We start from the raw sequence: 25,915 nt of genomic DNA, 5'->3' as shown, positions 1-25,915 counted from the left end.
AAACCATGGAAGTAACAAACTGTGTGATTAACCACAACTAGTGAAAGTCACCATACACACAGACACATCTCCTACTTAATCAGATAAAATGAATAAAAGCATACAGGTCATCCACGCTGGAAATCATCCAACTCTACCAAGTAATACTGAAAAAGTAATACTTTAAAGAGACTGGGACAGGGTAGTGACAATAACAACTTTCAGACCTTCCAGACTTTGAAAAGATTACAGTGTTGAAACAATACTGTGTCATACAGACACTTCCTGAGAAGTTATTTGCCTCAGAGGATTAAATCAAATTCTTTTCCCTATAAACTTAGAGCTTTAATGAAAAAAAAAAGACTTTCAAATATATTCCACCAATATTGAAGGAAAATATACCTCAAATCTTTATCAACATGATCAGTAAAATGTGCAGAAATAGGAAGTGTCATGAAACAACAGAAGTAACTGTTAAAAGTATGACAGTAACTACAAGTTGTCCCATCATACCACAGCACTCTTTTGGACCATTCTGAATGAAAAACAGTAGAGACGGTTCAAGTTGTATTAAATCCAAACCTCTGAATAACTCTAAAAAAAATTGAGATAATAAATACTTTTATGCTATTTTCTACAAAATCCCTTCAAACAAGACACAGGATTCAACCAAGGATGCATTTCCTCCTCTATAAATCTTCAAACTTCAAGGTACTGCAAAATCTAGAAAAAAAACTTCGTTTATCAATTATCAGCTTTACTGAGAGATTGTAATGAACCTCCTCTCCTACCCAAGCAGCTGAAACTTGCAGGAGTACAAAACTATTTTTTCTCCATTGAAAAGTCATGTTCAAGCAAACATGTATCACATCTAACTTTTAGATGTATTTGCTTTTTCTGGAAGTTATTTTGAATCTGTAAGCAATAATAGTATTTAAAAAAAATAAAACCACTAATGAAATTTTTCTGTATTGAAACGGTATGTAAAAAGGAAGATATTCAGTTAACTTTAAAAGCTGCATCAGCAAAATGTATACTGCAAAATGAGGAAAAATATTCAGACTAAATAAGGTGGAAATTTTGCTTGAACGACACATGGTTTTTTTCCCCGTCAATCTTTGAACATCAAATTCATTCCCACAGAGGTTTAAACACAGTCAGTTTTGCCTTTAATTTAGACTTTCTTGCCATGTTCTATCATTCTGTGTTAGCAGACTTTCAGAAGGCAAGCTGCAGTAGGATAGGATGGCCATTCTGTAAAACATAAAATGGAAGCATTACTTGCAATACAGTTGGCAATTACTTACTTGACTGAAGATCTGAAAAAGAGTAGAGTTTCTCAGAAAGGCATGCTGATTGCCTAAGCTGTAGAGAAAAACAGATATTTAACACTTACACGGCATGTTTTATCTTGAAAACACTCTACAAAATTGATTATTCAATGTGATATGCCTGTAAGATAATTAGGTAAGGGTAACTGCATCAACATAAATCTGGTCAATCTATACTTTCTGTAAACTATCATAAAATACTACTTAATTTCTGATGTTGTGACACTTTCTACTAGTATATTTTCTCGACTTCGGCAGTTTGCCCCTAGTAATTTACTGTGGCTCTTCATACTGTAATTGAAAGCAATTTATGAGGTTAGTCTCAGATTTCACGAGACTATAATTAATGTACTGCATTTCTAGGTACATATTTGCCATTTAAAAACCATCATGCGCGCACTGTTCCCAACAATGTATAAATTAAGATATTAAATTACATTCTATCATTCAGACCCCAACAAATGAATACATTTTTATTCAAGAAAGACAGTATCATGTCAGGGTCAGAAAAAAAAAAAAAGGATTTATAATCTCAGTCATCAGCCTATTGATTGAACAGAAAATTTAGTCTGTGTAAGTTAATCAAGCTGTGGGAATGTCAAAACCCAGAACTTTCGAGAAAAAATTAGGAAAAAATATCTAATTGAGATTAAGAGAACCCAACATTAAAAGGATGATATGGTGCACTCTAAAGAAAGGGCTAACAGTACATGCTTCTCTTTACCACTCATATCTATAATTTTAAAAAAAAAAAGTTACCCACTGAAGTTGATGGATGCACCAATAACTTTGATAGTATCAAACAGAAAACAGGGTGTTCTATGCTTTCCCTCTAGGCAGAAATAAGTTTAGGATGCTATGACAGCCATAGGAATACAAACTTCATAAACAGACCTCTTGAGTTTAATTATGTCCATTTCAGTTCCTCTTGAACCTTTTCACACTTCTGCAAATTAATCAGTAATATTTTAATGCAATATGCAGTCCAATTTTGTTCAGCGATCCTAGTCTCTTCAGCTCTCTAGCTCTTAATTACATTAAAAATGTAGAGTGAAAAAGTATTAACCTGAAACTATTACACTGAATATATCTAAAAGAATGTCACTTACTAGCTTAAAAACAATCCTGCCGGCAAGTCTGACAGAATCTGGAGGAAAATTAGGCTTGACATTCCGAAGGCACTTGCACTCCCGCTTGTGGTCCAGCCAACCTTCTTTCTATCAATTTAAAAATAAATAAATAAATGGAAGAGTAAGAAAAACTTCATGTTATTATTATTATAGATATAATATATCCATATATACACACATATTCCTTTATATACACATTGTTTCACTGTGGAAAGAAGATAGGGAGCTCCCTACTCTCAAGATTAGAAAGGGTGCTACAATTCCCTCTGCTATCCCAATTCTGCCAACCCACACAACACCCTAGGCAAGAGTTTACTCAGAAATCAAGAACACAGAGCCCTTTGGATTCCATCCACATCATTAAAACACAGCTGCTCTACTCTACCACAATAATTAAGTTTCCCATGTGGCATAAACTGCCCCCAGAGATCCTCCACCTTGTTGGATACTAACACTCAAGGCTGGGAGGACTAACATAGTATCTCCAAACTGCAGAGATTAGGAGTGGTTTAAATAACCAAAATTTATCAAAACAGAGAAAGGAATCAAGATTATTATAGTTGCATGTACCTGGACCTGAAACTTTGTTTCATGGAGCACCTGTCAGCTACACCCACAAGGAGAAAAACCGCTACATCGATGAAGAAATGGAATGAAAAGGGGAGGGAGGGAAACTCCTTGTATATTGAAATATGCCTATTTCTTTTTTTTTTTTTTTCCCCCCACAAGCTAGTATGAAAGACAAACAACAACGAGTCTTCAGCAAAGAGAAAATCATGTTGGAAGACAGGGGCAATGTCTGACCAACTTTTTTTTCCCGGAGCTACTTGCTTTCTAAGCCCAAAATTCTGTTCATGATTAACAAAATCTCCAAGCTCATCTCATTAATACAGTACATCTTTACATTGTTAATATATACATATATTCATAGTATAGATCTGAAGACAATGAGCTATTTTTCAGACATTTTTATAAGCAAATTGAAAAAACAGAACACTAAACAGCTGTTACAGTGATAAGAACTGAGAATAAAATAGAGTTTCTGAAGGTGACTTCTCTCACAGATTAATTCAGTGAGGAAAACAAAAAATGAAACTCAAGAAAACCAGCTACTACAAGGTAACTGCCACATAGGAAATGACAACGTCTAATAAAAAGCAATTATACATTCAGCAATAAAAAATAGAGGGAACATCTGTCGTATGTACAAGCGCATATAAACACTACAGACACTGACATTTGAGTTATAAAGATTACAGAGGTCATTATGCAATTTTATTTTTTTTTAAAGCTGTGTTTATAAGGGAAAACATTTCAGGTGGCCAGGCTTCAGCATCAGTAGCACTCATTCTGTTTCACTGTGGGTTTTCCCCCCGCCTTTGGCTTACATATAATAAATAAATTGTATTTTTTATTTCTTTTAGTTGCATAGGAGATTTGTGGTTTCTTTTCCTATACCCATAAGTCAAGAAAGGAAAAAAATGACACCAAGAAGGCATTAATCCAAATATAGTTAGTGTCACATGCTGTCTGACAAATAAAAGCCAAGAATCTACTGCTCAATAGAAATATTCTTCTCTAGGAGAAACAAGGTCACACTTGTAAATGTCCCGATATCATTCTCTGCAATATAATTACATGAGCATTTTTCTACTGCTTAAACTAAAATTGTTCTTTGGAGCAAGCCTTTATCTGTCGATTTTCATTCCTTACATAAATTCTGCACAGAATTTCAAGTATGCTGAATGTGACACCAAAATGATTAATAGCTTACCCAACCAATAAAGCCCTAATGAGACAAAACATACAGCACCACCCAGCATAATATGCCACACTTCTCAGGGATGCATTTCCCTATGAGAATAACACTGAGACCAGATGCTCTCTTCTAAGCAGTGCTTGGCAAAAGCTGATGCCAAGAAGAAATTGGTGGGATCCTTCTGCAGGAGGGGTGCTGGAATAGGGACTGCTGCTCACTTCCTCCCAGCTGACCAGGGAAGAAGCAAAGCTCCAAATGCATCAAGTATGATGAGATCAGAAGTATTTCTTGTTGCTATTCAGACAACAAACAGAAATTACAGAACTACATGTAACAGTTAAGTCCCGTGACCCTACTTTTAAAGGCAGTCTCTAACGACACTTATTGGTGGGCCTATCTTGGTGCCACGGCTCTGAACTCCATATATCCTGGCAGGGTTTTTATACCCCCTAAATGGCACGAGTACAGACACTGCCATGGAGAGGCATGGTCACCTGGTCTGACCCTTCTCCCTCCCAGTCAGGGAAGTGCTTCCAGTTTTTCCAACAGATTTTTTTCCCTCTTAGAAATGAACACTCCCACAAAGAAGCAAGGGAGGACAAATAAATACTGCACAGCAGTGGCCACCGCTCCTCCTCCAGACTTCACCGCGTTTAGGATCTCAAAAACAAAATCCTTCCTTTTACCTCCTCCCAAACCAGTGGCTAAGAAGGGAAGCAATTGAAGACTAACACTAAAAAAATAAAATAAAATAAAATAAAAATTAAAAGCGGGATTTTTAGTTATTTATTTTAAATTAAATCACAGAATCACAGAATTGTACAGGTTAGAAGGGATCTCATTGAGTCCATCCCCCCTGCCAAAGCAGGCTCCCTGCAGCAGGCTGCACAGGTAGGCATTAAATGAAGTCATTTCAACAGTTTTTCAAAATGACACATTTTGAATTCTGCCTAAAGTGTCCCACTTGTCAGGGATTATCATCTACATCACTTGTCCCTAAACTGTAGGATGCACCAAATTAATAAGCGGTGCCAGGAGATCACAACAGCGATTATGAGGAGAAGCAAACATGGTCACTCCGTACGTTTGGAGAGACACCCATCAAACTAACACTGCTAGAAAACAGCACTGGGAAATTAGGCAGACTAGGCATGAGCAGGTGAGAAAGGAGCTGCAGCAGAGAAGTGCTGAGAAGGGGCAAAAGTAAATGAGGTCCAACTCAAAAACACATTTCAAATCAAAAGGCCTACATATAACATACGTATAATAAGCCTTTTGACTATTATATGATCCCAAAATGAGAATTCAATCATAAAGATCAGCCCAAAGGATCTTTTCCAGCCCTACATTTCTAATATTTCTTTTTTCTAAGTGTTAAAAGTGAAAGCTAGCAGCTTCAACTGGCCTAAGAGATAATAGAATTCTGAAATTTGACACTGTACACTTTAAATTTTTCATCTTCAACATTTTCTACAAGCTAGAAATTCCAATTCCTCTACTGTTTTGTTCAGAACTTCTTGCTCTGCCCACATAACTCCTTGAAGGATAACATTTTTCAAGGTAAGTTCCAAGAGGTTAAATATCTTTTTCAAGGGTATTTCCTCCCCTATAGGTTAGCACAAAGACACTTTTTATTAACCACTTGACACTTGAAACCAAGTGAAAATTTCTACAAGATATTTTCAGCCTTAAAAATAGCTCATTTTAGAATCATAGAATCCTTAGAATTTGAAGAGACCTCTGAATGCCATGTAGCCCAACTCCCCTGCAATGAATTTTGGTCTGTCCTAAAATAGAAATTCCCTGCTGAGTGTACTTCAAAGTTTCATTCACAAAGTCTACCTTTATCCCAAATCCAGTTCAGCTACTCAGTTAATATGGGGTTTTGGTGTGTTTCATTGTGGTTCATCTTTGAAAGTCAGATTTTTACTTCAATTCTGATTTCATTAACTGTATTAATTGGAAAACTCCATAAAGCTAACAGTCTTAAGCCTCAGTTAAGTGTTTTGTATAGTGGGATTTATTTAATACACGTGAAAAATTAATCAAATCATTCTGCAGCTAAGTGTAAATTGTAAATCCAACAGCACAACCAATATTTCTAAGCTGGTCTGTTATTTACAAAAATAAAATAATCCCGTTTTGCCAATATTCACTTTTTAAATGTGCAAGCCGCAATTTGAGTCAATACCCTGCTGTTTATTTTGTTCAGCAATTAGTTCAATTGTAAGTGCACATACTAATGAACTGCACTGCAGCTTCAGAGCCTAAGTAGAGCGCAAAGCCCTCGCCTTGGCCGAGGAGAGCTCCACTAACAGCTGTTCTAAAAAGAGCTACACAGTAGTTTAGACAGCTTATTGAAAAAAAATGAACTAGGGGACAGTACTCAACAGAAAACAGATCTGCTTTGTCTCAATTTTACCCGGATCGTTTGCACAGAATTGTCAGTCTCAATAAATTCACTGTTTTGTCCAGATAACTGAAAATTTTTTCAGTTGTTCTCAATTGCTATCTACTACCAAAAGAGAATGGGTGATATTAATTACACATTAATTCTGTATAACATTAACAGCACAAGATGCTGTGAGACAGTAAATACACAGCATGTTAAGTGTCAATTACTTACAGCAGAACCAGCCCTGTCTCCCTGAAATCAATACCTACAGCAGTGGAAGTAGGAAACTGGAGATGGCTTAAAGCATAAGAACCCTAGAGCTGGAAGCAAAAAACAAGAATATTCAAGATAACCTGAGGCTATCCAGTGTGAATCCTCAACGCAAATTCACCTAATTGCTTTCCCAAAGGCTAAAACTCCGTTTCCTAGTTTTGTTGCTATTACACATAGGTGAGAAGAGGCTATTGCATTACACCTTGTAAATTCACTTGTGCAGGTCGGTGCCAGCATAGGGACCATGGTGTCTCATTTCACATTAGAGAGTCATCAACAGAAGCTTTACCAATTACTCTCCTGACACATATTTGTTTTAAAGTTACCTTACAAATAACTCTGGTCTTCTATATTCTTCAGTTATATTTTCCTTGTGATTTCCTATAATAAATCTCTTTGTGGCACTATTATTGATGCTACAGCAAGCACCTAATGTACGTTGCACACATTTGCTGTACAATGAATCAAAATGTCTTATCTTCCTCCTTTCCCCCTCCATATGTTTTAATCCCCAAAAGAATGGGTTTTTGCATGTTGAGAGCATTGCAAATCATACTGAGGCAGAATTGCTTCTAGCATCACATTGTAAAGGATCAACAAAAAACACATTATATAAGGGGACATGGCACACCTAAAGTGTAAAAGGACCACCTGAAGGTCAAAGAATTAAAAAGTTAAATTTCTATACCTGTAATAGAATATCACTACTAGTCTTTATTAACAATTAATTGTCTTCCTTCATTTTTCATTACTTAGACAAGCAAACAAAAATAACCATGCAAACCTAAGAGAAATTATGCAAAAATTAAAGGGCTTTTTGTTTGTTTTTTTTAAGGCAACCTTCATGCTTTGAATTTCAGATGTCTGGTTTTCTGCCAAGTCACACCTTATGCAGTCATCTATTCATGTGTGACTATTCAATACCAAGTCCTGCCAACTTCTGCACACAAGTTTCAGTGACAATATCAGACAAACAGTAAAGCTAAGCTTTTAGGGTTGAACACTTTTCCGAGCTGTTTCAAACACCAGAATAATAGGATAATTGGAAGGGATCTCTGGAGTTCTCAAGTTGTGAAGTAGGATTAATTCTGTGGTCAGATCTCACTCAGTGATTTATCCAGTAGGATGCTGAAGACTTCCAAGGATGCAAATGGCACAATCACCCTAGTCAGCCTGTTCCACTTCTTGGTTGTCCTCAGGGTCAAGAAGTTTTTCCTTACACATCTGAATCTCTTTTCCTTCAACTTATTTCCACTGTCCCTCATCTTCCTGCCATGCATAGTTGTAAAGTGCCTGGCTCCATCTTCTTGATATCATCCTTCAAGGTACCGTTTTGTCCAATAATGCCTCTTACCTGCAAATTCTCAAATCTTTCTTCCTCTTAAAACAAATGGGATATATACTTTTCCACAATAAAAATTATTCTTGAAATACAAATGGTTTTACTGCAGAATAGGCTTAGAACCTCCAGTCTGCAACCAGCAAGCTGCAGAATCCTCCCTCTCCCTCTAAGCACAGCCAAACACCACACATTTCATCTTAGTTCTGTGTCACAAATATAATCTTATATTCGTAACTGTAAGAATAATCAAAATAAAACAAGGCAATACACTCTCTATCCATAAACGCAAACCAAAAAATATAGAGGTGTGTCAATGTGGAAAATTCATGGAGACCCTGTAAATTAAGTATTTAAATGATTGTTTTTCTTCAGTATTTTATAGCTGTAATTCTTCATCTTACCTGACATGATTTACCACAGTATTTAGCAACCTTGCACTGAGAGCATCTGTGCAGATGTTCATTCCTGTTAAGAAAAAAAAAAAAAATCTGTTAAAAATATGAATAGAGCTTTATATTTACCCTTCTTACATAACTGGCAGTTTTCAAATATTAAAAAAAAATAAAAATAAAAATAAATAAAAGCACCTGGAAGGAAATAAAAAAAACTATAATGCACTGCAGCCCAAGAAGAAATTGTGCATTACATAAAAAGCTGTATTCACATTCCATTACTCATATGACTTACTATACATGGGGCCAACCTAAATTAACAGCAGAGATATCAAATGTGACTTTTTTGTGTGTGTGTCATACAGCTATAATCCTAACGAGTTTGGGTTTTTTAGGTAACATTACATCTGCATGCTTATTAAGTGTCTTGAGCATTGTTTTCAGCATCAGCACATCCTAAGCAAGACCTCATTGTCACACTGCAGTGATGACATCAGATTATAACTTCATTATTACTGAGTCTCAATGTGACAAGTCACAGCAGAGTGGTGGTCAGTCAGATCAAACTAAAAATGCATTTAGAGGTGAAACAATGAAAATCTAGTGAAAGCTAGGAGGACAATTTTCAGAGATGCACTGCACAATCCAAGAGTAAAAAGTGTCTCCATCATTTTCTGATGCTGTCATAGTTTATAGTTATCCAAATTAAAACAAAATATCACTATAGTTTTATAAATTTTCAGACATTAAATATGAAAACATACACAGAGAACATCTTACACCTCAAATACATGAATTCAAGAAGAAAGATTTACTCTAGAGCAGAAGAAAGGAGACAAAGATTTTGACGTTCCTCTCCCCTCAATTTTCTGTAGAAAGTACTACATACAGATCATTACAAAGAAGTAACATTCTTTGAACAGCTACTGTATGAAAACCACTATTTGGCTGCACAATATTTCGTAGGCATTCCTGCTGACTACCAAGAGAATCATATCATAGAATCATAGAAAGGCTTGGGTTGGAAGGGACTCAAGGATCATCGAGCTCCAACCCCCTGCCACAGGCAGGGCCACCAACCTCCACATTTAATACTAGACCAGGCTGCCCAGGGCCCCATCCAACCTGGCCTTTACCTCTAGGGATGGGGCATCCACAACCTCTCTGGGCAGCCTGTTCCAGCACCTTACCGTTCTCATAGTAAAGAAGTCCCTCCTGACATCCAACCTAAATCTTCCCTCCCTCAACTTAAAACCATTTCCCCTTGCCCTGCTATTATCAACCCTTGTAAAAAGTTGATTCCCCTCCCATCTGTAGGCTCTCTTTAGGTACTGGAAGGCTGCAGTGAGATCACCCCACAGCCTTCTCTTCTCCAGGCTGAACAAGCCCAGCTCATGTTAAGTTTTTCATCCACCAGGACCCCGAGGTCCTTCTCTGCAGGTCAATTCTCAAGGACTGCTCCTCCCAGTCTGTACATATACCCAGGCCCAAGAGAAATACTAATTAGAAGTATTTCAAATACAAGCACATATTCTGCTATTGCCTGCCATGCTAAGCAGCATGTTCCATCAAGGACATGAAAGACTCATTTTTAATAAATGACCCACAAATTCTTTCTAGATGTTTTGCAATTAACAGCACAGATGAACACTTTGCTGAAGTTAGACATTTCAAATTAGTGAAAGATGACACGACAAGAATTTCAACTTCTTTACTCATTGCTTTGTTCTTCCTGTAAATCTGCCAGTGAACTTTTCACAACACATTAATCATAGGCAATGCTATCACCAAAAAATCTGCCCACCAAACTGTGAAATAAAAATGAAAGAAAAAGAGATAGAGCTCTGGTATGCTGCTTAGCTGTTCACCTGCACAGCTGTAGTCCTCAAATCTGCCACTCTGCAGTGTGCCTGTGCTCTTTGCCATAGTTCTGTTCTATTCAGCTTCACAGAATCACAGACAACATGAGGGATCTTTCAGCCTCTCCTTTTCCAGAAAACTTCTTTAGTTCCACCATTCTACATCTAGTGGACTCCATCAAACTTCTCTTTATCACCTCTTCCTGTGGAATGACTTAGCAAAACATTTTCAAAACCAAACTTTTTTTTGTTCTAAATGGTATCCACCTAAACAAAGTGAGTTAGGGCTTGGCTAATACAGCATTAGCAATTTCAGTGACACGCACATTAAATTACCAAAAAGGCCAAGCATCAACAGGCAGAAGACATATTCTCAAAGCAGAGCAATTATAACTTTCTAGAGACATTTTAAAGGAATGGATGCCCATAAGTAATGTAGAACTCTCTCGTACAGATTCCACATCCTTCCATCAGTCTAGATCAGACAACCTCAATAAACTACAAACACACCTTGCCACGGTCTGTTTTTCCCAAAAGATGCCATGATTTACTATAACCACTGATGAAGTAACCAACACTGGACCTTACACCACAAAGCACCAAGTTTCTTCTGCACCCTCTGAAGTTTCAGTACTTCACAGGATTAGATTCCTTATATCTTTCACCACAAAGGGTTAACAATGCTGTAGTAACAAACAAATATACACAGAAATCTAAGGACTATCACTCTAGATCTGTTTTTTTTTTTTTCCAGACTGACACTACCAGTCAGATTACTTGAATAAGATGATTCTTGCTGGCACTGTATAACAAATTAACAATCCGTTCATCTTTTGGGGTTCCTCTGAGTGACAAGTAGATGTAGGACACCACTTACAGACCTGAACAGCATAACTACTGACGAAATGGTTGTTTTAAATTCCAGTCCTCTCCCTCCTGGATGAAAAAAAATTCCTTTAGACCTATAGCATCCATGAATCTTGCAACATGGCATTTTAAATGTAAAAAAAAAAAAGCATGATTCAACACACTTACTCTGAATATAAAGAATTCAAAAATAAGATTCATGTATATATGATTGATGCATTTTAGGACATTTTTAAAAAATGAGACTGTTTGCCTATTTTATTCCAGTCCTGCATATTTTATTAACGTTACAGAGTACTGAAACAAAGTCACTGTCAAATGCAGTATCTACTGCATCCCACCAGTGTGACCCACCTGATTCACAGACTGCAAAGGCTGCCCAGGCAGTGCCAGCACAGTTGGATGCTACCAGCACCACACCCACACCCTTACAATATGCAAAACCTTACCCTTCTGAAAGCATCAGATGAGCAGTTAATAAGTACAACCCAACAACAACAACCCAGTGAATGAAAGCACTTTTGTTTGCTGGGGAAGAGCCTAATACAATTATAAAACACAATGAAACCTAGCAAACACAATTAGGCTACTTAATTTATAATGGAAATGCATCCACACTTCTCTGGTGATTGCAGGCACTTGACTTTCAGCCACTGCTCACCAGATGAGCACAGTATTTGATTACCAGGCTGTGCTCACCTCTCCTTGCTGTACAGTTTATTCACACTTCTGATGCTGCCACAGACTGCAGGATGAAAGGCCAATCTCACATGAATTCCCTACTGCATTTTTGTAGTTGATACTGCTTTTCAGTTAATAATCCAGCTCTATAATACGTGTCACAGAAGAGATGCTCTTTCACATGCACACCATGTAGAACTAATTTCCTGAACAAATTCTTAGGCCTTTTATTCAGTCGAACACATCAAGTGCATGATGCTTACTTGGATTTTTCTGAGTGCGTGCATATCAGACCCATCACAGAGTGAGAGAAATCAATACCCACAGCAAGCAAACATGCCATTCATCACTTTGCTAACACAGTTTGGTCTTCCAATAATAAAAAAGATGCTTATAACAAACTGCATTTTTAACTTGGTTGATCTGTGAGCAGTGGGTTACATGTGGTGCAATGACCACCTACCTTACCATCTCCCAGCAGATGGAGAACACCACATAGCAGCAGAGCTGTTCATGTATGTGGGCACTAGCTATGCTGGAGGGCATCTGCAGCACAGCAAAAGTGACAGTACAGCTCTGGGGATAAAAGCAAAGGGTACCATAGGAGGACTTGCGCAAGGGATAACATGCACAAGGCCTGCCAGGCATCTGCACATCCCAAATCCAAGTCCTTGACAAGCAACAAGAGCACCTACCCAAAGCCCAGGCACTATTACATGGCTCAGTCTATTCCAGAGCAGCTTCCCTTCCACTTCTCCCCTGGTCCCAGACATCCTCTGCCATTACAGGCAGCTTGGCAGTCAAGGAGCTGCTAGTTCCCCTGCCATCTGATCCTCTCCGTACACAGGTGTAGGGTCCCACTTCACCCTTGGAGCTTACACAAGAATGATATGTAAGAAGTGTTGGAAATCCATGTTCTACAAAGTCATACAAAAATGCCCCATATTTTCCACTTGCATGCTTTACTGTGTTGAGAAAGCACATGAATTACTTTTCTAATGTAAGAGTAGCACTTGGGGGAAGTGGCATTTCAAGGGGTAATTAGAACATCCAATATTTAGAATTAAAAGGCAGTAACCACAGCTAACCATCAGACTGATTTATTTAAGTGAAAACTAAGAGAGATCTTGTATATAAGAAAAAAATTATTTCCAAATACAAGCAACCACTTTACCAGCAAGGCTGATGAATAAAATAAATGCTACCACAAACAAAATCAACCGTTGCATGCAAGTACTGTGATCATCACCAAGTAAGAGCAATGATGCAAAACTACAGGAAAGTTTGGGTCTGAAAGCACTGAAAGTTTGGATCTGAAAGTAGACAACTACTTAGGGTTGCCTCCTAAACCTACTTGCTTTGCAAAGCTACTTTGACACTTTCCCTCAAATCAAGGGAATTTTTATTCATTTTTAGAGCTTGCCTGCAGACAGCATGCCAACATGCTTTGCAAATTTAAGGCTTAAACAAATTAACTTCAGTCACACAGTACATCCATTACACCTTGGAATTTTAATCAAAGAAAAACTCTGAGGAAAACTACAATGTTAAAAGATCATATGTACAGCTTAAAAACATGCTCCCAAAAAATTGATGTGCAGTACTTTGAAAGCCTTGTTTCTTGAATATGTGGTTACAAACCAGTGAGGCCATATTACGAAGTATCCCATCTTCTATACTCCCTTTCAAAAATGACAAGTGCATTGTCCCCAGGTCAACATTCCACACATGCACACACAAAAAACAGCTTTTACTTTGACATATCATACTATTACTGCGAATGTTTTTTTCCAGCTAGCATTTGCCTCCTGTAACACATTGATTTCAAATTTTCAGTGAAATTTAAACCTCTCTGACCCTCTAATAGAGGAATACCTTCACCAGCCTTTTTCTTTCTTGGCTCTTTTCTCTCTTGCCCATGTTTATATTTGCAGGACACTCATTTTTTAAGAGTCTCTGCAATCCTCATTTAAACATTCCCCTTATTTTCTTTTCCATTTCCAAATATGAACCAAAACATCCAAAAATCCTCTCATTCCTAATGGAACACAATCTGGAAAGCACTGAATAAAAACTGAAAGACTCCAAGCAAAGAGCTTGTACTAACATGGCACTATAGTTGGGCTCAATATGGCATACCATTTCTTGAAGATTTCAAATTTGGCAAGAATAGAAGCCAAGTTAACTTCTTTTCACCTAGTTTTACTTGTATGTTGAGAACTCACAAAAGTTAAGATATAAACACAGATTATTAGAACACAATAGCAAAGTTCACTCATAAAGTCTGTTTACTTATAAGCTGGAGAATTCAAAAAGCTAGAAAACAGAAAGAAATGCAAGCATATTTCAAATCATACAGCAGAGAAAGATGATGACAAAGAGAAACACGTTGACCCACGTATGGACACAGACCCTAGAGAAAACATCCAATTTCTTCTCTGCTCAGGGGTCATCTGAGATGAGAGGTCTTGCAGTGTCCAAAGGATTCTTGTAATGAATTGCATTGCTCATAAAATCTCACTACAGACTTTTCTAATAAAATAATATAAAAATAGCTCCTGATATCAGTAACTCCACTCCCACTTCCAGACAATCCTTTAGAACAGAATGGCTTTCTACAGTGGAATTGGCCAAAATGCTGCAATGACTGATTCCAGAAAGCCTCTGCACATCTGGATTGTTTATACTCCCAAACAAATAGTCAAAGAGAGCCGGAAATCAGCTACACATCGCTTTATCACACAGACTACTCTATGTACTCTGGTGACATCCTATGGTTAAAAGTGTAATAGACGTTTCTTCAGTTGCAATGATTAGTCACTCTAGTTTCCCTTTTCCATTTAATCAAGATTACAAAAAGTCAAAAAAGATATACAAAAAAAGTCAAAAAGATGTACAATGCCTGTACAACTATAGTGAGGCCGAGATGTTTTCAGAAAAAGAAAAGTAACCATAATTTGACAGACAAGAGCACTACAGCTAAGATGCCCAAAAGCACTCACTACCTATCCCACATACTAATTTGACAGTAGGGAAAAGCTGTATAGTGTTCACGTTTTCCAAATTTGTTGATCTTCAAGAGAAAAGCTTAAAAAAAAAACAAAAAACTATCAAATTCAGAAGTGCGCTTTAGTGTATTTTAGAATACAAAATAATCACTAGCCTCAAGACAAGCCTTCCTTGTTAAGAATTAACAGTTAGACCAGGAGGGCATGTAACACTGGTACTCAATCCAAAAACCTCAGCAGCACTAAACGATACGCTTTAAGATGTGCACACACTTACATATTTCTGGAAAATGTCAACCCTCCCTCACAAACTATGTCTTTGCTTAGTACTGGTACATTTCTGACAGCAGTCAACATCTACACAATAGATATTTATTCCAGTTAAGGAAGTTTCAGAATAATTTAGTATCCCTCAGAAATTACTCTTTCTTTTGAAGACTGATCATGATTTTTACTTGGAGAGGAAGAATCAAGGGTTTTTTTCTGAAGCTATTACTTCCATTCACGGAATTCATTTTTAAAGAAGTCATGGGAATTCCAATATACAACATGCTTCCATACACGTAGCCATTGGTTCTCCTCTTTTTCCTTACAACATTATTTTATAGTAAACGATGAAAAAAGAAGGAGCTGGAAAGCCATAGTATCTGTCATGAGAGATTGTCATCTGCTTGCTTACTGAGTTGGCCCAACCACAACACATCAGCACACACATTGTCATTTCAAAAATTGCTACTGGTATGGAAGAAGTTTCAAAGAGGAATAGATACTTCAATGAGGTCTGAGCTAATATGAAGAATTATAAATTGATGTGCATTGACTGTTGGCTCAGCATGATTATCCAGCTAAAACTGTTAGGGTTTTTTTATGTGTGCGTATTTTTTTTTAAGCTCCAGAAAATATTATGTTTACATCACTATAAATCTTCAGTTAAATCTCATTTTTTCCATGGTGAAGAAAAGTGAGCCTTTAATCATCGTACTGTAGCTTTAGCAACGGGTCATGAGTGAAATCAGATTACTTGTTTCAGTTCAACAAGCATGGAACGAGACTTTGTAGAGTAGGGTACAAGAAAATGAGAAATACATTTTTCCCTGTTAGTAAAAGGAGAGACTGAAGGTTTATTATGACACGCAAAAGCTAGAAGAACACTACAGGTTTTGTTAACACAGAGCAGAACTGATATGGCTTGCAAATAATAAATTATTATTGCTGTTAAAATTAACAGCAGCTACTGTTGTTAAAATTAACTTACTTTTAAATTACTGCTGTTAAAATTAACAGCAATACTGTGTTGTGCAGAGTAAGAGAAATGCCAGCAGCACCTGTGTGAAAAACATGAGCCTTCAGTAATTTCTAAAGTGAACCATGTCCCAAACCAATGAAATGAGAATGTCTCTTCTTTTGTGGGAGAAGGAGAACCAAGCCTGACCCCCCTCCCCCCCATTAATTACAAATAATAATAATTTGGAGGAAAAGAAAGTTTAATAGGCCAAGGACTGAAGGATCAATCCGTGCCCCAACACATACACTTTTTAAATGATTTTTCTGCATCCCCATTCTAAACCGTGACTTAGGTGATAATCAGCAGAGATTCGTCCCAAAAGAAACAACAGAAATTCCATCACCTACCTAACTGGGAAACTGGAAAGCTTATGTTCATGAAGCTTCCACAAACTTGGGGTGGAAACCTGGATTATTCCATTATCTCAGTACTAATCATTCTTGTAAAACTCAGGAACTTTGAAAATGTCTGTAACTGAGTTACAAATACTAATTTGTGTTGGCAATGTTGAAGACAGAATTACAAACAGATGCTCTAGGTTTTCCTGAAAAAGTAAGTCTCCTTCCGAACAATTAATGATACTGCCAGAATAAATAAATACGCAGTCATCTGCTAACATTAAGTATATATAAGCTCAAAACCCTAAACCAAAGTACACATTCTATGAAAACATTAAACAGTTAATAAGCTAGGCATTGCCAAGTCAATTGCTTTATGTCAGTAAAAGAATATTCTATGGCTGCTTTACAGCAAAGAGAAGATATGCTCAATAGTACCATCACGTACCAAAAAACTACATGTGGGAAGAGTACCACTGAGACATGAACCCAATAAAATACTCAAGGAAGAATGATCTCATTATCAACACATTTTCATACTACAGAAGGTGTCAAGGACATTGACTTTGAAAAGAAAATGGGAAAGAAAAAAAAAAAACAAGAAATGCAAACATTTTCTAAAACTGGAAAGAAAAACAACTTCTAAATTTAGTACACCATTACATTTAATTTGTGGAGCATTAAAATAAGAATAAATGCACCCGAAACTAATCTCAAAAAGACAAATTGGTCATCTTATGCCTAACTAGAATTCTTCTGAAAAAATAAGCCAAAAAGCAGCTGATGAGCATTCCTGTATGGGATCTGCATATTTTTATAAAGAAGTTACTCATTCTTGTATCTTTTCGACTCTTAGACTTTGCTCATTGTACAAAATGCAACAACGCAGCTATGTCTTGAGGAAATGAAGTTCACAAATATTTATTTATTTTAAACTGTTTAGGTTTCTAAGATGACAAAAACTTTATTTACGAAAGCATAGTTAGGGTGCATATATCTAATCATTTACACATTTATAGAAGAAAACATTTACTGGGTGAGTCAACAGCTGCAGTAAAAGCACCAACTACAGAAATTATGTAAATGAAAGGAGGAAAACCATAAATTTCTGGGAACTAAACTGTTGTGTTCTCAAACACAGTACTGAAGACAAAACTTACAATGCCATACAGTGCCATCCTCTTGCTCAGCAATGGATTTCTTTAATACCACTGAAGTCTTTGACGTTTCTGCCAACAGTGACAGCATAGGGTGAAAGCAGTAACAGAAAAAAAAATGATACACCTGGGTGAGTTTCTTCCAGTGAAGAAACTGCAACATCCCGTGCTCACCATCGCAGTGAGAGGACTAACTCCAGCAGAAATACTTGCATGTTGCATTACTAAAGCACACACGCAGGTAGCCTTTTTAGGCTTTTCATCTCATCTCATTTGTATGTTATCCCATAATAACAAAATTTGGCAAGACGGGCTTCCAACAAAATAACAGTTGTGCTGTGTTTGCACGCCCTGTAGGAGCGGCACAAAACCAGTGCCCTCACTAATGTGTATAAATGACTGCCTGATGGCTGCACAGATGTTCCACTGTGTATTTGTATGGGCACTGCGGTCATTTTGAAAAGCCCTTCCCCAATCTGTCACAGAGTACCTGTTCCTAGTTTCCTGACCTGGGGAATAAGATTCACCACCACATGGGTTATTGATAATTGCCTCACGCTCAATCTGTTGTGAACGAAACACACGTTATCACTGCCTCACTTTGAGGAACAGCCGAACATTAAGCAGTTGGAGAAGCGATGGTAGTATTTATGCTGCTGATAAGCACTGCAATTTAATACACCTTAGAGCTTGCGCTTAGGTCCTTCTATACAAGTCATGTGGCCTTTAACAAATGATATATATTTTCCCCTCTAACGTGGCTTCAACCACACTGCCTGTGAGCACTAATTACAGAGTAATCAGTGACAGTCCAAACTCCCCCTCTAAATGGTTTACAGAGAATAAATAACAAAAGGCCATGGCAAACAGAAACAGATTCCCTTAGAATCACAGTTTCTGGTTTTGCATATAACTGCTTTCTAACAAAGATGACAAGACATAATCCACTTCAGAATTCTTTTCTCTCTTTAATCAGATAGAAGAACTGGGCATTTAATGTACACATATAAAGGGGTTGAATGCCAGGGTTGCCAAAGGTAACCTTGATGTAGCAGCCAGATGATGGATGATCATGAACAATAAAAAGACATTTCAAAATTTAAGATCACAGAGACAGACAATTGTTGCACATCACTGCTATTTAGACATTACTCCTTTTGTGTACAATGACATACTGTGACGCAGAAGTCAGCAGGTCAACAGCACCAACTATAACACACAAAGCTGTTCTGTGTCACTCCAACATAACATAAAACCATAACAGCAACCACGTCCAGGAAATTATTCAGTATTTTTTTTTTAAAACATCCTTTTGCTTAGTTTCAAAATCATACGAGCTGTTAAAAATATACCTTGAGCTCTTAACAGCAGAAAAAGATGAGACAGTCTCACTGGTATAGAAAGAGAACTAATTTTGAAAATGAATTTAAAAATACAGTAACATTAGAAAACACTATAAAGTCTCTCATGGTATATTTTCAAGATCAGAAATATTCATGGTGGTAAAATTCAGCTCTTTGATGGCACTTAATGCTGAAAAATATTGTTTAGTTTCTCTGCTTTTTAAATATCTTCATTATAACTTTTCAAACATTGTACATTCAGGAGATTCTGAAAACAAAAAACCATGCACAATGAACCTTTTTCAGAATATTTCACCATTTAATAAATTATTAAAGCATCATCAACTTAATTTTTGGTTGACTCAACTATTAAAGCAAAAAATGTCCTGAATACAACAATCTCAAAAATAGAAAATGGTATGAACAATAAAATGACATTACAGCCATTTCTAGCTCTTTTGCAGCATCATCTGCTCTACCCCCACTCCACTATGACCGCAACTAGAGCTGCTGAATGCATTACAGCCATGGGGCAGCTTACCTCATAGCAAGCATAAACCTACCGCTTGTCTGCCTCTGCTATGCATCTGTGAGGCCCCACTTGCTGTCCTGCATCCAGGTCTGGGTCCCCCAGCACAAGAAAGATATGTTGAAGTGGGTCCAGAGGAGGGCCACAAGAATGATCAAAGGGCTGGAGCACCTATCCTATAAAGTTAGGTTGAGGGAGTTGGGACTGTTTAGTTTGGAGAAGAGAAGGCTCTGGAGAGACCTCATTGTAGTCTTCCAGTACTTGAAGGGAGCTCATAAAAAAGGTGTAGAGTGAATTCTTACATCATCTGATGCTAACAGGAGAAGGGGAATGGTTTTAAACTAGAAGAGGGAAGATTCGGGTTAGATGTCAGAAGGAAATTGCTTACTCAGAGGGCCTGGCACTGCTGCCCAGAGAAGCTGTGGTGCCCCATCCCTGGAGGTGTTTAATGCCAGATTGCTCAGGGCCCCGGGCAGCCTGAGCTGGTGGCTGGCAGCCCTGCCCATGGCAGGGTTTTGGGGCTGGGTGGGCTTTGAGATCCCTTCCAACTCAAACTATACTATGATTCTATACTTGAAGTTAACAAAGACACAAAGGGTTGCAGTAATACTGAGGGAAGACAGAAATCCCAGTGCTTGCTTTACCAGGATTTGCCCAGCAGTTATGGCCTGGGCAGCAGGATGTTGATTTGCCAGAAGGAGCCCTGCACTGAAAAATCTGGAGGCATCAGCCCTGGTGAGCTGAATGGTAGCTCATGGAGCTGCAACCCCTGCCACTGTGGGATTGCAGTGATGCCTGCTGTGTGTTACCAACAGCAATTGCCCCTGGCCCTGCAACTGCAAATTGAAGTGGCTGAACCTCACCTCTCCATCAGTTTCAAGAGTCACAAAACCTTGACCCAAGGCAAGGAACAGGCTTTTAATCCTGTTTGTTAAGCAGATGGCCACACAAACTTGTTTTGAAGGAAAACAAGATAGATTACATCATGCATTTCACAGACTATTACACTACATCTCCCTCATCATTTAATTTTTCAGATGCTCTGTCATTCCATTAGCATAAAATTGGAAAGGAGAAAAAATGAAATAAAAATCTCATCAAGCAACCTTGACAGCTACAGTTTCCTACACCACTTATTTCAATGATGTGTTCCTTACAATGCCACTGTTTCCAGCAATATCATTTAAGTAGCAGTGGGCATCAAAGAACTTTAAAGGCAGTGGAGAAGGGTAGGCAAGTGAAGAGGTGAGGGAAGGAGCAGGAGCAGCAGATTGCAGGCAGGTCACAGCTCAGAGCCATGGGCACTTCAGTAACAAAAGCGATGGGGACACATAGACAGGAAAGGGAGAGGGAGGGAGTAGCAGCATCTTGGCACAGCAAAACACCAGCAGCCCTGCTATGTCCAAATGATGAACGAGCAGAAACCAGTGTCAGATGAAGCACCCAGCTGTCCTCCTGGTTATTTTCCTTCAAATCTATATGAAGATTCGGATTTCACAGAAACTGACAATGAGTCAGCTACATGTGACAGAGCCCAAACTTTTGTCAGAAAAATAGGTTGATGATGTCACTATCTGTCCGAGCACTGAAATGATCTGCAATTAAACCGAGTTTTCAATGCAATTAAAATAGTTTTTGTATCGTGTTTGAGTACCTGTCTCAGAATGATTTAAAAGAGACAAAGATTATTTACATATATTTAGATCTGGAAGTGATCTTGTGGCACTGAGAGTTTTTTCACATTCAATATTTTAACTCACTGGCATGTAAGAACCTCTCTACCATTCAACCATAGTTAGCCAGAAACAGTGTATTTAAAAGCTATAAAAACAATTTCAAAGGCAGTCCTTTAAAACTGCCATTGAAAATGATGCACAATTTGATGCCCTCCTGCTTCTTTATCCACCTAAACACAAGATTAACAGGATAAAATTGGCTCAAAACCCAAACACTGAATGATATGACTCATTATCATCACACCTGTAATTCAGAATTAATGAGTTCTGCATGAGTTATATGGTACAGAATAAAAACTATGTTATATTCCCTTTTTGCTACAGGGATTATTACTACGGTAATCTTCTAGTCATACAGTATTAATCAGCTGTAAATATCAGCTGCAGGCACAGACACTCTGGCCAGTAGCCTCAAAATAAATCAGCAGTTTTTTCTTTTAACTCTCAAATTATTTTTCAAGGAGAAAATGCTGTGCCTTTAGACTATAACTTGAACCCTTTTTTATTTATTTATTTATTTATTTATTTTGCACTGATACCAACAAGTAGTCATTAATAGTGTAGTTTTTGTTAAAAAAAAAAAAAAAACCAACAGCCATCTCAACATTAATATACCTGTATTATTTCTTCTCAAAGGATTTTTCTCCCTCTTTTAGGGGATCGTTTGGCAGCAGCTCAGCCAACCCACTAAAACTAAGATTTAATAAGATTTAATATGGTGTCTCATCTCATCCAGAAGATTGTGATTAAGGTGGGATTCCAAAGACTCACCACATAGAGCACTCACTACTTAAGAGTCACCAGAGCAGGTTGTCAGACAACCATAGCCCAGAAGAACAATACAAGGCAATTTATTGAGCTTTCTAACAACAACTAATCAGCTACTTTGAGGCAAAATTAGGCAAGTTTCTAACAGTTAATAAGCACCATGGATAAAGGTATTTGGCATAGATGTTATTTTCTTCTTAACTATTTCACAGTAAATTTATGCAACAGCTACTGAAGAAAAGCAAGTCAAAGAACAAAGAGAAGAAATACAAACAGAGAAAGATTTAAAGACAGGTATAGTTCACCACTCTTGGATCTAGTGTTGTCTGGAGTTTGTGGTCCTGATATGGGTAAACGTGTGTGTTCTGCATTATATAGTCTAGTTGTCTGGGACCACCCTTCAGGGCAGCACCCTACTTGTGTCGAAAAGATTCAGGAATTTCTGATGAGTTTCTGGTCATCATGGACACCCTCCTCTCTTTTCTGTTCTTTATAAGCCATGAGGGGACATGAGAGGAAGTGAAGGTAAATATAAGCCCATCACTCCACCTCTGCAGAGTGAGGTTCCACAGACCTTACAAGCTTCCAACTTGGATCCTTAAGGCTCCATTCTTCCATTCTCACCATTGTTAAGCTTAGTTATTGTTTGAGACAACAAGTTCCTTGTACAGTCCTTAAGGCTCCATCCTCCAAAGCCCCATTCTGTCTCAGACCTATGGCATTCAGAAAACACATAACTGTCTTTTGTTATTGTTTTATTGAACAATGATAGTATTAAGAAAGAGCCCACTGAGTAGAAAGCAAAAGTTTCTGATCACTGATACCCAATTAGGTTTTTGGAAGAATTACTTGTGAACTTAAAATCACCTTGAAGCTTATAAATGTCTTAAAAGATTGTACAACCAAATCTTTCTAAAAGGGCAAAGCGCACGGTGACCACTGTCAAATTAATCGTTCAATCAAGAAGCAGTAAGTAAAAGGAGTTAGCTCTGTTCTGCTCCATTGCATACAGTTACATCTTTGATAACTGCCTCATGGGAGTTTATGGATCCTCCATGACCCCTGCAGAAACTCAATTGACTTCTTCCCTGCAAATTCTATTAGAATCGGTCCCTGCATCGCTGCTCACAATAATCAAGAACAGAGAGCCTGATTTATGGATAAGCATTTCGTTTTAGTTTAACTCAATAGAATATAAAATAGATAAGGTTACGAGATAGCTGTTTAAAAAAACAGAAAAAGGAAAAAAGTCAACTACATCCCATTCTATATCATATGCTACAAAAGAAGTTTTAAATTTAAAAAAACACTAAAAAAAGCCTATACTGGAAGTCCTTCAGGAACATGGGGAAGGTGAAAGAGGAAAGTGTTTTGCCTGTATATTGGCCTTTTCAGAAGTACCAAGATCTGTACACAAAAGAAATCATAAATGACTAACAGTCACACTATTATGGCATCCAAACGTTCTGAAGTTCACCTACAGCAAGAATCATCTCTTTTACAGAATGTAAAGGTTCCCAGTAGGAGCAAAACTGATGAATTTAAGAAGATGGCGCATGTTTACTAGTAAATTTAACAAGTTTCATGGGTTAATCCTTCTTCAGAGATCTAGTAGCCCCAGTCAAGGATAGAATAGTTATTTTTCATTTCCTTAAAGTTATAGCAATACTAGCTATAAATATTTAGCACTATTCAACTACTCAGTTCAGCTTGTAATTTCAAGATATTTGAACTGACCAAAGAACATAAAATATTTATAAGAATAACAAGACATCTCATAACAGAGAACACTGGCACAGCAGAGGCATTAATTAAACTTTGGATATTTCTTTTTTATTATCACTTTGCTCCAAAATTTCTATAGTTTGGATCCTCCCACCAAGAAGGATCCAAATAGTTTCAGGTATAGAAACTATTTCCATCATTATAAAAGCTGGAACAAAATCTGCTGGAAATAATTATCAAATGATGAGCAGAACAAGCTTATAGAAAATTATCAGATTAAATTACTTAGCCTAATGTCATACTTGTGGCACGTGGGACAAAGAGGGAAAAAAAATACTTTCTTTTTTTTTTTATGGTCATGAAAGAGTGACTGAAAGTAAACTACGAGAATATTAAAAGTTTGGGAAGTTACAATAAAGGTTTAGACCTGAGGATGGGTCAGCTTAGGAACGCTTATGCTTAGGGAAAAATTCCTCATTTCAGCGCACTTTGGAAACGATTTAAGGCCATACACAGATAATCAGATTACAAAGATGAAGATAAACACATGAAACAACAGTGATTCCAACACAGAAACTCTGGAGGAATTCAGAAGCCAACACAGAACCTGAAGGGAATTTTGAAAAGTCAATGCACCTGCAATGCAAATCTACCTGAGCTGATGGGAAGAGCCTTCTATATGATGACTCTCCTATCTGATGGCAGAACGCCTGTGCTGATTTGTTTTGAATCAATAAAGCCTCCAGCTCCCAGCATGTGCATTACCTACATTGTAATTGTGTCCAAAGCAACCTATCTCCCCACTGTTACAGAAAAACCCACATACTTCATTAAGCCGGTAATTATCTCTACTGCCACTAACTTGGCCACTGAGCCAAGATGAGTCTTGCAACAAAGGCTTTCTTCACTGCAGCTTTAGGAATCCAAAATTCATTTCTTGCAGTTTTATCAGACAGATCTAGAACTTGGATTAAAGATGTCAAAAATGAGATTCAGATAAACACAGACTGATGTTCAGTTTATTACCAAAATTTGCAGTTCTCATACAAATGTAAGCGCACCCATCTCAAGAATTTGACATTTAGCCTTCTCACAGTGATACAAAAAAGACAGATAGACAAATCCCATTCTAGGACATCTGACCAGGACACTGCAGCTCATTCCTTCCTTTGGCAACACATAAAGACACTGTTCTTTGTGAAAAGCTTTTCTTGGATGAAACGCTTCTCTCCCTTTGCTCCCACTCTCAGTACATGATCTGTACAGGTATTCGCATCGCGCCCACCCAAACTACACCCACCACAGCAGAGCTGCAGCACATACAGCCAGCGACCCATCCCACCCCATTCCAAGAAGCCTCCAGGGCTAATTTCTCCACCTAATGCTTCTTCCCAGCAATTTCAAGCTGTGCATCCCAGCAGCTGTGCGGAACACAGAGGGGCTTTACACACCCTGATCTGGCAGAACACATCTCCATGTCACAGCACTGGACCTGCTTGTGCAAACCAAGCAATTAACAAAGCTCACGCGTGCATTCCAAAAAGCAAGCCATATGCTCAGAAGAAAAACATAGCTGGAAGAAAATCTGTGGAAGTAATTAAAGTATGCAGGTCCTAAAGTAGGCAAGAACTTATGGAAGTTGTTACATCAGCATGTTTTTCAGCCCATGCAAGGTACATTTAGTGAGACTGACTCCAAGTGAGATTAGAATGGGAAAACAAGAAAACCTTACATATTTTGACATCTTCATGCATCTTCATTGCATTAAGCATTCGGGTTGGATCATTCTAAACAATACTCACAGCACATAAACACAAGGTTACCATAGACCGGGGGTAGGGGAAATCAACTCGTATTTATTTTAAATCTGTCTTGCAGAGAATACTTATGGGAGCTTATTATTAACCGTACTTAGGAAATACACAGCTGCCAAGCCCACAGCATAGAAAATATTTAACATATTTGCAAACCTTATCATTTTAATCAGGATAAAAAACACATCCCCTAAAAATAAGCTG

General features: G+C 37.7%; 1 protein-coding gene across 1 annotated transcript in view; it reads right to left on the bottom strand.

Annotated features, from left to right (window-relative positions):
• LOC109366408 (histone-lysine N-methyltransferase SMYD3-like) overlaps positions 1-25,915 on the bottom strand; it is a 184,351-nt gene that overhangs the window by 3,664 nt on the left and 154,772 nt on the right. Inside the window, exons 2-5 of the mRNA XM_031552176.1 lie at positions 18,287-18,360; positions 8,611-8,674; positions 2,420-2,527; positions 1,287-1,344 (exon numbers count right to left, since the gene is read on the bottom strand). Coding sequence (XP_031408036.1) covers positions 1,287-1,344; positions 2,420-2,527; positions 8,611-8,674; positions 18,287-18,360 — 304 coding nt within the window. The remainder of the gene's footprint in view (positions 1-1,286; positions 1,345-2,419; positions 2,528-8,610; positions 8,675-18,286; positions 18,361-25,915) is intronic.

This window comes from Meleagris gallopavo, chromosome 2, assembly GCF_000146605.3.
Source record: "Meleagris gallopavo isolate NT-WF06-2002-E0010 breed Aviagen turkey brand Nicholas breeding stock chromosome 2, Turkey_5.1, whole genome shotgun sequence".
In the NCBI taxonomy this organism is placed as follows: domain Eukaryota; kingdom Metazoa; phylum Chordata; class Aves; order Galliformes; family Phasianidae; genus Meleagris; species Meleagris gallopavo.
This window is presented reverse-complemented; position numbering and strand designations above follow the sequence as displayed.